This window comes from Gymnoscopelus microlampas (assembly GCF_963454915.1).
Source record: "Gymnoscopelus microlampas genome assembly, chromosome: 23".
In the NCBI taxonomy this organism is placed as follows: domain Eukaryota; kingdom Metazoa; phylum Chordata; class Actinopteri; order Myctophiformes; family Myctophidae; genus Gymnoscopelus; species Gymnoscopelus microlampas.
This window is the reverse complement of record NC_139960.1, coordinates 22,216,840-22,229,339: the sequence shown is the minus strand read 5'-3', so window position 1 is coordinate 22,229,339 and position 12,500 is coordinate 22,216,840. Positions and strand designations below refer to the sequence as shown.

Below are 12,500 nucleotides of genomic sequence, written 5' to 3'. Positions count from 1 at the left end.
AAACATATGGTTTCGTTTTGTAGCGGTGACGCATGCACGAGGGCGCGCGCACAGCGAGCACAGAGATACACACAATGCAAAGTACACACGGCAGCCAGTGGGTGACCCCATGAACCTTTCACCTATGGTTTAGTTCAGTGGTTCTCAACGTGGGGTTCTGGGGACCCCCAGGGGGTCCTTGACGGGGTTCCAGCAGCGGGTCCCCCAGCAAAATGATTGATGGTTGGGAACAGGTGGCAAGGGAGAGCTCTTGAAATTCAGGCTCACACGGTAGAATGAAATTCCCTGCAGTTCCCATTAGTGGTCCAGCAGATGTCGATAATTCCCCTCCTGCTGGCTGCAGAAGCATTTACTCTCCATTCAAGTGAATGAGGTTTTGCCGGACTTTACACTTGATTTTATTACCTTAGGAAATATTTTCCTAAATACGTTATGCGCTGCCAGGCTACATCAAAGCCTAATTGCCCGGCCTGGTTCCATTTGTATACTATCAGAGGATCACTGAGGATATTACAGTGTAGATTGGGGTACCAGAGACATGAATTGTATCAAATAGGGCCGGCAGGAAATCTTACAAGGCGTAAAGTATCAAGCATGCACACGCACATGTGCGCACGCACGCACGCACGCACGCACGCACGCACGCACGCACGCACGCACGCACGCACGCACACACACACACACACACACACACACACACACACACACACACACACACACACACACACACACACACACACACACACACACACACACACACACACACACACACACACACACACACACACACACACGTTCCCCTCTGATTCTCACCAATATGCACTCACTCCCACCTTCCCATTATCTCTCTTCCCCTGCATATGAGTACTTTCCACCCCATGACCATGTACAGTATTGTCTGCACAAAGGATAGCCTACATGGACACTTTGTGCATGTTTTGCACTACCCTGTAATTACCTGCAGCTGTACGCGTGCTACGGTCTTCCCCGACCAAACTGTACACACTGCATAGATTTGTGTTTACTCAGTGAAATGTCATTGATCCGTGGGATCAATGAAGTTATATCCCTATCTCATCTGATTGTCCCTCTTCCGTCTTTCTCTTCTGGCTACTAAGGGTGTGGAATGAAGTTGAATCAAGAGGATATGGGGAGAGAGTGTGTCTGTGTGTGTGTGTGTGTGTGTGTGTGTGTGTGTGTGTGTGTGTGTGTGTGTGTGTGTGTGTGTGTGTGTGTGTGTGTGTGTGTGTGTGTGTGTGTGTGTGTGTGTGTGTGTGTGTGAGAGAGAGAGAGAGAGATGGAATGGTGTAACCTTCTGTCCTTCTGATGGAAAGCAAAACATTCCTGGGATATGTCTGATACACACGCGCGCACGCACACATGCACGCAGGCACGCACACACACAATCAGCCCCTTGCCCTATTGACTGCAGAAAGAAACGGGCCCAGGGGTTCTTGGCTGGTTCCCACACATCTCCACATATCTGCTGTAGGTTTCTGGAGGAAGCCAGTGACCCGTCCACCACAGGGGTCATCATACATATGGATGTAATGAGGCTGTTTACACAGCATCTACACACACCCAGGGCAGCTTCTGTGTCTTCTCATTAACCACTCCAACCCCTCGGCTCTAGGTCAAAACGGACCCGAGTTGTGAGTGACTGTACTTGGACCGCTTTTTTCTCTCCACATCAAATTTCTTCTGCAAAAATAAGCTTGAGAGCTTGTAGATCTGCACTTTTGGGCAAATTTTCCCCCCAGAATATGGATGCTGGGGTATTCTAACAACAACAATAACCAGACTGGCAGCCCAAATACGATATGTGGCCTATCCAGATTGGAAACAGATAGATGTTTATGGAGTTATTGATGTTTTTAACCACATACAAGAGACTGTGGTTCTATATCTGCTGTACGTGATATTTTTTGGTTGAAACAATATATTATGATATTGCTATAGAGTGTTTGTTCAGTAACAGGGGTCTTCCTGTCTCTCTTGCACTTTAATAAACTGAAAATGCATTTTCAGGTGGTACACCAATTTCATCCAATCAGAGGACAGAGCCCATTTTACAAGCTTCAATTTTTGTAGTGTTTCAGTTCCAATTTTCTCCGCAAATTATTTTGTGGCATCACTTCCAATTGCCCTTGTCTATCCTGTATCCTGTATGAGTACCATATTGGCAAAGATGGATGAAAAATTACTCTCTGCCTATCGGCTATTCCAGTGGGTCGGGGGGTCCCCATATGATTTTGGGGGGGTCCCCAGGTAACAGTTAAGTGACAATGTAAACTTTTTAATACTTAAAAAAACAGAAAGAAAGAAAAAAAGAAAAAAGACCGTTACTGCATCAAAAGTAATAAACAAACTACACTATAAAAACTGGTCAAACACTGGCCAAATTGTCAAATAATATACGAAAGAGGCAAGCTCTACAAGATCTACAAGCTCACAACGCGAGGCGTTGGTTCACAAACTTAAATGGTAAACAGAGAGCTGGTCGCAGCGTATCACAGAATGTGCCTGAGAAAAATCTGTCACGCATGTAGTTGTCGGTGGACACACATGCGCACACCCACAACACCTGCACACAGGGAAAGACGGAAAGAGACAGCGCATAAAAAAACAACAGAGACATGCAAAATATGTCTATCTGTCTGCAAAATATCTAGCTGGGTCACCAATCACGTTACAGGCCTAGAGTAAACAAGCAATACCTCATTATCTATCACTGTCACACCCTGACACTTACTGTGTACGCGCGCGAGCGTGCGTGTGTGTGTGTGTCTCTCTCTCTCCCACTCTCAGACCCCCCCCCAATACACACACACACACACACACACACACACACACACACACACACACACACACACACACACACACACACACACACACACACACACACACACACACACACACACACACACACACACACACAACACAACACAACACAACACAACACACACACAGTAAACACAAACAGCTGTGTATGCACACTGCTGGGACCAATTAGGCAGTAAACAGGGGGTTGTGAATGGTTTACCACGACCAATAACCTCCACTAACCACTAATAACGCTCCATGTTGAGCTCACACACCTACGCACACTTCTCTAATGCTCCACCTCGCTCTCTCTCTCCCTGTTTTGTCTCCCTGGTCTGGACATTTTATCATTTCTCTCCAGCAGTATATATACTGCACATATTCATCTCCTGCTCGTTCTCCCTGATGTTAAAATAGAGCAGACAATAACCCCTTTTAAACTTTAAATAAGCTCGGTCGCTGTGAGGTTGTAGATTAGCTATTGTTTTTTGCCATGCGGCGACGACGTGCGCCGAACTACGAATCGGGTTTAAGTGGTTAAGACAGAGCGTGCACGGGCCCTTGTGATCTGCCCTATAAAACTCAGCATAAACAATGACGATACAGCCCATAAACACACACACACACACACACACACACACACACACACACACACACACACACACACACATACACACACAAGTGGAGGCACGCGCACACACTCAACCTCTGACAGGAGTAATGGTGGTGCGTGGGCAGAGTAATATCGCTGAGAAAGGGGGTAATGCACAGCCGTGCTGTATGTCTACGTGATGTGTGTGTGTGTGGGGCTCACTATATCACGCTGACTAATGCATGCAGGCCTACTTTTACCGTTTGCAGACAGACGGAGGGGAAATACGGAGCCGGGGCATCGTAAACACATGCTCACTCCATAAATCTTAGACGGTGGATTTATGAGCGTGTGTTCTGTACGACTGTATACCCGCACAGGCAACACACCGTACGGACTATTAGTGAACAACCATGGAGATGCAGAGCGCACATGCATGCGGAGCACACATATACCTCTAAGGAGCATTTTTAACCACAAGGTTTGGCCTTCAAATCCAGTCCCATGTTGTGCTGATGAGAGCAATGGTCATTTGAAATGTTAGACACGGCTGTAACACTGCTGTAGTGCCCCATATGAGTTTTTGCGCACATACACGTTTTTGCACACATAATTAATTACCTTTTGGGGGTAACTACAATATTCTCATGCAGACCCCTGAACAGCATTTGTGCCATGTTTGGTGAAGATTGGAGCAATTGTGTGCCTGAGGCCCCCAGTGGTCATGGCAGACCACTGAGCAGTGTTTGCGCAGATTGGAGCAACACTGTGTCAGGGACACTTGGCGGCCACACGTGGCTATTCTGATGGTAGACCCCTGAACAGTGTTTGTACTAAGTATGGTGAGGATTGGAGCAACGGTGTCTCTTGCAAGTCTGCATATTACGTTTGTGATGTCCACCGTCCACCCACTGTCGACCCACTGTCGACCCACCCTCTAGGCAATTTTAATATAAGATTAGTGGCATCTCACAACGATCAAGCATAAGCCCCTCTTAACTCTGTAAGCACCTTTCTTCTCCAAAGGACCACAATGGAAATAAGCTCTCATGTGTTATTGTGTTTTATCCTTTTGACAGGTATGTACAAATGTGTTGACGCGTATGCACTTTGTTAATGAAGATGTATGCATGTCAATCAATCAATAGTGGAACTGCATAATGCCTGCAACCAGCTCAGTGGCCTTGTGGTTAGAGTTCCCGCCCTGAGACTGGGAGTTCGGGGGTTCAATCCCCAGTAGAGTCATACCAAAGACTTAAGAAATGGTACCTAATGCTGCCCTGCATGAAGGGTTGGCATGTCCAGGGGGTGTACTTGTACATCAAGCTGCCTCACCCTGTAGACACAGGAGAGGCTCCTGACCTATGGGCCACATATGGCTCGGGAAGCATTGGGTCCCAATTAGCTACGGTACTTACCCTAAGCTGCCTGCCTCCACATTGATGGGGATTCAATAAAATTACCTTCCACTCTTGCTGACAAAACTCTTCATGTCAGGGGCGATGGATGCCATTCATCACAGCAAACAATTAAGACTCAGGCCCCTCTCAGAAGGAAACAATTTGGCTGATGGCTACGGAGGAGAATGTGCTTATTAGGCTCTGTAAATAGCCGGCAAATCACCTTGAGGGAGACATTACAGTATCGCTGCAAAAACCTCAAGGAGGTGCTGGAGGAAACTCAAGGGGCGTTTTCACCACTAACAGCTGGTAAGGATGGGGAAAATTTACAGCGTTTGATTTAGATTTGAATACGGGTTGAGTGATTATTTGTTTATTTTCATTCATTTGAGAATTCTTCTCAAATATGTTTTTCAAAACATATGTTTTTCAAATTGATTAGAAAATGTTCACGAAATATCGGTCAAAACATTGATAATCAGTGGCAGTGCTATACTGCTCTCCAAAATCACGGTGTGACAGCATAAATATGCTGCGAGAGCCGAGGGAGGAGGCGGTTTTCCCTTGACGACAGACGACAGCAGCGGAGGGCTGACTGCTCCCACCCCTGCTGTCAGAGACAGATCACTGATAACTGCAAGTAATCTGCAGCCATGGATCACTGCCACATTGAGAGACAACAGATGAATGGAAACCCCGCCGATGAAGACCAACATTAATCAGAGAGATGGCGGAGGCGTCAATCCGTTCACGCAGTCTTTACACACGAGAAACAAACAGGCCGCTGGCCTTGGCATGCTTGGCACGCTTCTCCGACGGACGGGTGGCCGAAATCCAATCAATCGCCTCGAGCTGCCGGCCTAAATTCGGCAGTGCTTAGTTTAGAGTGACCCCGCCGATCTCTCCTTCTGCTCTGCCGTCCTGCATCAACATGACCGTTTATATTTTATGTATTATTCTGGACCTTGCAGGCTAGTGTTAATCTATCCATTTGTAACTCGGAGAGTGTACTGTGGAGTCTTGCTGGGCCGCCAGACAGGTAAGCACCCTAACGAGGCAGAGGCAGAGTTCAGCACCAAGGACAGCGCCTCCGTGTGAGTCTAGGACACGTCATAGAGGAGAGGCAGAGCCTTGTATTAGAGAGTTGCGTCACCTCGGGGGCAGAAAACAGCGCTGGCCACGTGGTTCATGTAAACTCGAAATATTGACAAACACTCATAGACTCCAGTGCATTCCATAAACTTCCGGTTCAGGGCTTTGTCACAATTCGGCTCCTCGGACTGGCCCAATGAAGTGAACGGAAGTGACGCAACGCTCCTTAAATGGCTCTGAGGGGAGGTAGGTTCCACTCTACCTCCTCAATCAGCCTGATCTGTGGACACCTGCGCTGGACAGCTAGGTGAGGCCACTCTACAGAAAAGCACTCACTCTGCCTAAGTGTTCACTGGCTCTCCTCGTTGAACGGACGGGTGCTCAGGCGGTAAGCGAGAACTTTCCTCCATTTAACTGTAATGGTGAAATACCCTACTGACATTGTGCCTCTCTTCTATTAAAGGCAACATAGGACTTGACTGGAAACACTGAAATGTGCATGGACAAAACCCTGCATTGGGAAGAATTTATGTTTGTTTTGGTTGCTTCGCCATTCCCAACTCTGTGCAATTATCCCCAAATAAATGCCTGTATTTGGCTTTTGAAATACTGTCTCTGTGTATTGGTTTGGGTCAGTTGTCACAGTACAAATATAACCTAATCCTAATGGACCCTCACTGGACCCTCACCTTTTAGTCTACGTACCTGTTGGTTGACGCGGCAGTGGGAGGGGCCGTGGTGGATGAGGATCCGCACGATGTGCACGTCTCCCCGCCAGGCGGCTAGGTGCAACGGGAAGCATCCTTTACTGTCCGCCACGTTCGTAGACGCCTCGAACTGTAGCAGCTTCAACACCACCTCTCTGAGAGACAGACAGACAGACAGACAGACAGACAGACAGGCCGGGAGGCAGACAGACAGGCAGAGAGGCAGAGAGAGTGAGACAGAGAGTGATTAAAAGATGGACCATGTACACTTTTACCACTTAAACCCTATACTTGGTTGAGCGGAGTCCCTCAGGGCTCCGGTGCATACTAGTGACATTTCTGTTTTCGCTCTACATTGAATATCTTCGTTGAAAATATCTGCTATTTCCCCCACAATACGGATGCTGGAGTTTAAGTGTAAGTAAGTAAGCAAGCTGTGTAGTCAGCCAACCAGACAATATCAATCATTTCAACGGCATGGTATACTGGCTCAATTCAACTCAACTCCACTTTGCTTTTGGTACCCGGTACTTCATTTTCCAAAGCGTATAGGACCGTCTCAGTATAGCCGGTCACCATAGCTGATCCTCTGTGCTAAAGAACAATGGCGAAATATCTGGAAACACACTATATTTCACGTGTACAGTCCAACAAAAAACGAAGAGACAAGAAAAGAAGGCAAGAGACTAGACTAGAGCAGGGGTCTTCAACGTTTTCAGGCCAAGGACCTCCTAGCTGAGAGAGAGATAAAGCAGGGACCCCCTCTATATTGTATAAAATTGTGCTGCAGATTCAACTTTTTTTTTTTTTACTTGGTCTGCTCTTTCCCCCCTCTACACCTATATACCTCTTTGCCAAAAATAGCAGATCTACAAGCTCATGAGCTTGTAGATCTGCTATTTTTGGCTTAAGTCCTCCTCAGAAATCGGATGCTAGTGGTTAATGTAAAAAATATCATATCACACAAAGATTTGGCGGACCCCCTGTAGTAACTCTGAGGACCCCTAGGGGTCCTGGACCCCCTGTTGAAGTCCCATGACTAGTGACATAAGGTACATTTCTCACTTTGAAAACAATTAAATGCATACATACATGTCCTGCTGTGTCTGAATGGGAAAACCTTATTTATCTATTTTTGCTTTTAGTCAAAGTAAGAAAACTATTTTGCAGTAAGATAAGATTTTGTTTGTTGAAAAATATTTTTTTAAATGAAATAACCCAAAAACCCATAATTTGCCATAATCATGCAGCTCTATAACAGTGACAGCCATGACAGTAATGGTACAAATAAAACATAAAAATAAAATGTATATAGACTACAGTAGTATTCTTTTAAAAAATCTTCTTCTTTTTGTAATCACTTTAGGCCTTTCGTTGTATAGGGCATCAATATTATAGCCATAATGATATTAGACTGGATATCGTCTGTGATTTTGGATATTGTACTATTATGATATGGCATAAGTGTTCTTTTCCTGGTTTAATCTTATTGGTACTCTGTATTGGCAAATACACAAAATTAAAGGTAGGGTAAGTGATTTTCTTTGGTTAAAATAAGTGTTAAATAGCTCTATATTCTGATAGTACTCATTGCTATAGAGTGTTTGTCTCCAGCTCTTTATAAAACAGAAAATGCATTTTCGTTTCAGTTTCAGTTTCATTTCCAATTTTATCCAATCAGGATAGAGAACTCAATCAGGATATAGATTAAACAAGTGAAATTGGAAGTGACGACATTAAGAAATGAGCAGGCAAAATTGGAACTGGAACACTATTAAAATGAAGCTTAAAAATGGGTACTTTCTCCTGATTGGCTGAGATTTTGACACCTACCGGAAAATGTATTTTCTGTTTATTAAAGAGCTGGAGATACGGGGAGACTCCTGTTACTGAACAAACACTCTATAGCAATGATTACTATCAGAATATAGTGCTTTAACCTTTTAATAAAATACTTTTTGTTTTAACCCAAAAATATCACTTACCATACCTTTAAGTACTTAAATTAAGTACAAAATTAAAAACCAGTATCGGCAGATCAGACTTTTAAAAAAACGGTAATCGGTATCGGACAAGGATTTTTCAATCGGTGCATCTCTAGTACCTAGGGTGACCACCTTCAAACAGGCCCATTGAGGGACAGATGAACCCGTTTCGCGGGACATCGCGCGTGCATAAGGTGCGTTAGGATTAGGGTTAGGATTAGGGTTATGTTAGGTTAGGGTTATGTTATTTAATTCTTATTGTCTCCGCCAGGCCGAAAGGCATGGCGAGAGAGTATGTTTTACCCCCTGTCAGTCCGTCCGTGTGTGTGTCCGTGTGTCCGTCATTCTGTCATTTTGTGTACAGCTATTGTCTGGCACCGTTGGCTTGATTGCAGCGAAACACACACTCCCTGGATGCCAGAGCAGAACCTCTGCCCCAAATTCTTCAAATGGGCCTTTTATAGCGCCACCAGGAGGCCGCTTCTTGCAAAACATATTTTTTGACAGTACTCCTACAGATTTTACCTCCTTTAACATCCTGATTGGCTAAGGTTGGCTTTCAAAGTTTGCAGGATTGCTCCGTTTTCAACAAAATGCCTCAAATCATGAACGCAGCTTGCGATTTCCGTGAGATTTCACATGCACATTCCCACTAGGCCGAAGAAGAAATGCCACTTGAAAATGTTCAAATCAGCCTCATGGTGGAGCTATAAAAGGCCGATTTGTGTTTTTAACTATAACTGCACAGATCTGCATGAAACTTAGCACGCACACTCCGTAGAGGCCAAGAAAAAACATCTGCCCTGCATTTTTCACATTTGCCTTTCATAGCGCCACCAGGCCGACTTATGTAAAACACATTTTTTGATACTAAGCCTTCAGAATTTATCCAAATTTCACGCAAATCGGTACACATGATCTCTATAGTCATGTGATCACGATGGATCTTTTACATTTTTCATATTCCATCCTGATTGACTAACATTGACATCTAAAGTTTGCAGGAGTGGCCCGTTTTGAACAAAATGCCACAAATCATGAATGCAGCGTCCGATTGCGCTGACACTTTGCATGCACATTCGCACTACATTGAAGAACAAATGCCACCCTTTTAACATTGCCCTATTATAGCGCCACCAGGTGGCAGATTTTGCAACACTTTTCTTTTTATATTACTCCTACAAATTCAAACATCATGCACATCGGTACCCATTGTCTCTATAGTCAAGTGATCAAGATGGTTCCGTCCCATTTTTCATATTACATCCTGTTTGGTTAATTCCGAACATTGCTGCCCCACAATAACCTACCTGACCTGGCGGAGACCTGTGCTCCGAGGAGCACTTTTTCTAGTTTTTGCCTGATTTTACTTTAAAAAAAAATATTATTATTTTTTTTCCATATCTTTGATTTTCGGGACATTGCTCTGCTTGTGTGGGACGCGGGACAGAGGGTCCAATTTCGGGACTGTCCCGCGAATTTCGGGAAGTTGAAACCTAATTGTTGTATCTGCCCTGTGTTTCTCACTGCTGTACTGCTACTGGCACCTGAATTGCCAATACCGTCTAGTGGAAAAGCACCAACAGACAGACAGACATTCAGAGACAGAATCACAGGCGCGGGGGTGGGGACTGGAGACTTCAGCGAGAACAGAGGAGGTTTAGCTAATACACTTTGGACTCTAATAGAAGAACTCCCACTCCACAAAGTGATGAAGTGACTAATCAGCGTACCAGGTTTGTGCTGAGCATTCAATCTAGCTGGAGCACAGGGAAGTGTCATGAGAGACTGTCACCTCTCTCTGAGGTGGTGAGGTGAGCCACCTCATTTGCATTCAGAATGCCAGAGAGAGGGGAGGGAGAGAGAGAGAGAGAGAGAGAGATAGAGGGGGCTCTCAGGAAGAGACTGAGCGTGACAGAGACTCTAAATAAACAGTGCTGTTGAGCTTTTCAATCTCATTCCGTGCCCAAAACTGGGTAGACTCGCTCATGATCCCATTGAGAAGGTCAAATACATCTGAGCTACTACTTGATTATTAGTTTGATAGTATAGTCTCTAGAGTCAGAACTGAAGTCCAGTATTGTAGAGTTCAGTACTGATTGTAGAGTCTAGAGGACTCTCGAGTACCAGTGATGAACTCTATTGTTATGATTTGACACCTGCCATTTAACAGTTAAACACTCAATGAAAGAAACATAATTGTCAAAATGGCACTTAATGACAACAGTCAAACATCTGGCTATTGCCAAGTTGTTGTCATGTCAAATTTGTACTGAAAGGTACATAATTGACCGAATGACACTTAAGTCATCAACATTCCTAATGCTTCCTTCACTTTGATGACACGTGTGGTGTCTTGGTTATGACTGTCATGTCAGTACACACCTTCACATATAAAGTGTTGCCAATTATTTCAAATAACCTCAGCCGAATAGTAAAACCCTCTGTCTCCAGTCTATTTTAATTATCACTTGCAGTGTTGACAGATTTTTCACGGTTCATGAAAACAAGCCCAAAAGAAGCAACCTAGGCCAAGAGCACTTTAAACCTATATAGATCGGCTATTTGAAAATAGCCGATCTGCAAGCTCATAACGCGTCGGGATGCGACACGTTGTGAGCTTGTAGATCTGCTATTTTCAAAGAAATCTTGGAGAAAAAAAAGTGCTAAATGTATGGAATATTTTTTTTTTACATTTTAACAACTCAAATCTGGTACGGGGGTCCCTGGCACAAATTATAAATTCAGATGGGGGTCCGTGGACTAAAAAGACATTAATTTATTTGGGGGGGGACAAGAATTTTAACAAGCCGAAATAAGCAACTACACTTTAAAAACAAGCCAAAAAAAAACGCAACAATGTTTACAAGCTGTACCAATATTTACAAGCTACTTTACAGAAAAACAAGCCCAAAGTCACTTATAATAAGCAGACATGGCAACACTGGTCACTTGTCTGCCTTTCGTTGCCACCTAACACTTTAAACAAGTTCCAGCACGTGTTGCTGGCTTAAGTCCTATACTGTCACGCTGCATTTCTCCTCCCCTCCCTCCTTTCCCTTCCTCCCGTTGATCTAAAGTAGGAAATCCACATAATTGCCCCGAAAACCCACCGCTAATCCTTCAGTTCCGCTAAAGTGGGCTAACGGTGAGGTTAATGCTAATCCACAGTGTGGAAAGGCTTTATCAGCAGGCCCAGGTGAGAGTGAGGGTGTGTATTGTGTGTATTCATTCTCTCACACGCACGCACGCACGCGCACACACACACACACACACACACACACACAGAATGTTAGTATTTCATTTGTGCGTTTTGGATTCTATTTTGCTATATGCTATTTGTATTTGGTGTGGTGTAGAGGTGTTCCAATTCCTACCTGTGACCGTTGAGCGACGCGTGGTGTAGAGGCGTGTATCCTGAACTATCTGTGCAGTTGACATTCAGGCCCTTCCACATGCTGTGAAGAAAACAAACAGAGAAAATCACAAAAAAGTCCTTCTTTGGGGTTCAGGAAACGCTGCAAATCTCAAAGCCTTGATCATCATCGTCATAAAACCTTAAAAGAGCATGACGAGTTCAAATTCCTGGGTGTTAATTTAACTCAGAGTGTACAAATGGACCTGTAAGAGATAAATGAACACTTGAGACATTGCAGTGTGTCATTTTGTAAAAAGGCTGAGCATGCAAATAAAACCACACTAAACACGATCTCAGAAAGACAGCCAGGCACGCACTAATTGTGAGCAGAAAACACACGCACGCACGCACGCACACGCACACACACACACACACACACGCACAAACATGTTCATACTGTACATACATACACACACATGACTATATACACACTTGTAAACACACACTTTCCACATGCACAGGAAAAACATGGACAAACGGACA

The 12,500-nt window shown here is 44.5% G+C and overlaps 1 protein-coding gene across 1 annotated transcript in view; it reads right to left on the bottom strand.

The window, feature by feature from the left end:
- The window catches only part of anks1b (ankyrin repeat and sterile alpha motif domain containing 1B), a 316,968-nt gene that overhangs the window by 218,152 nt on the left and 86,316 nt on the right, over positions 1-12,500 (bottom strand). The window contains 2 exon segments of the mRNA XM_084049725.1: positions 6,613-6,769; positions 11,977-12,057. Coding sequence (XP_083905851.1) covers positions 6,613-6,769; positions 11,977-12,057 — 238 coding nt within the window.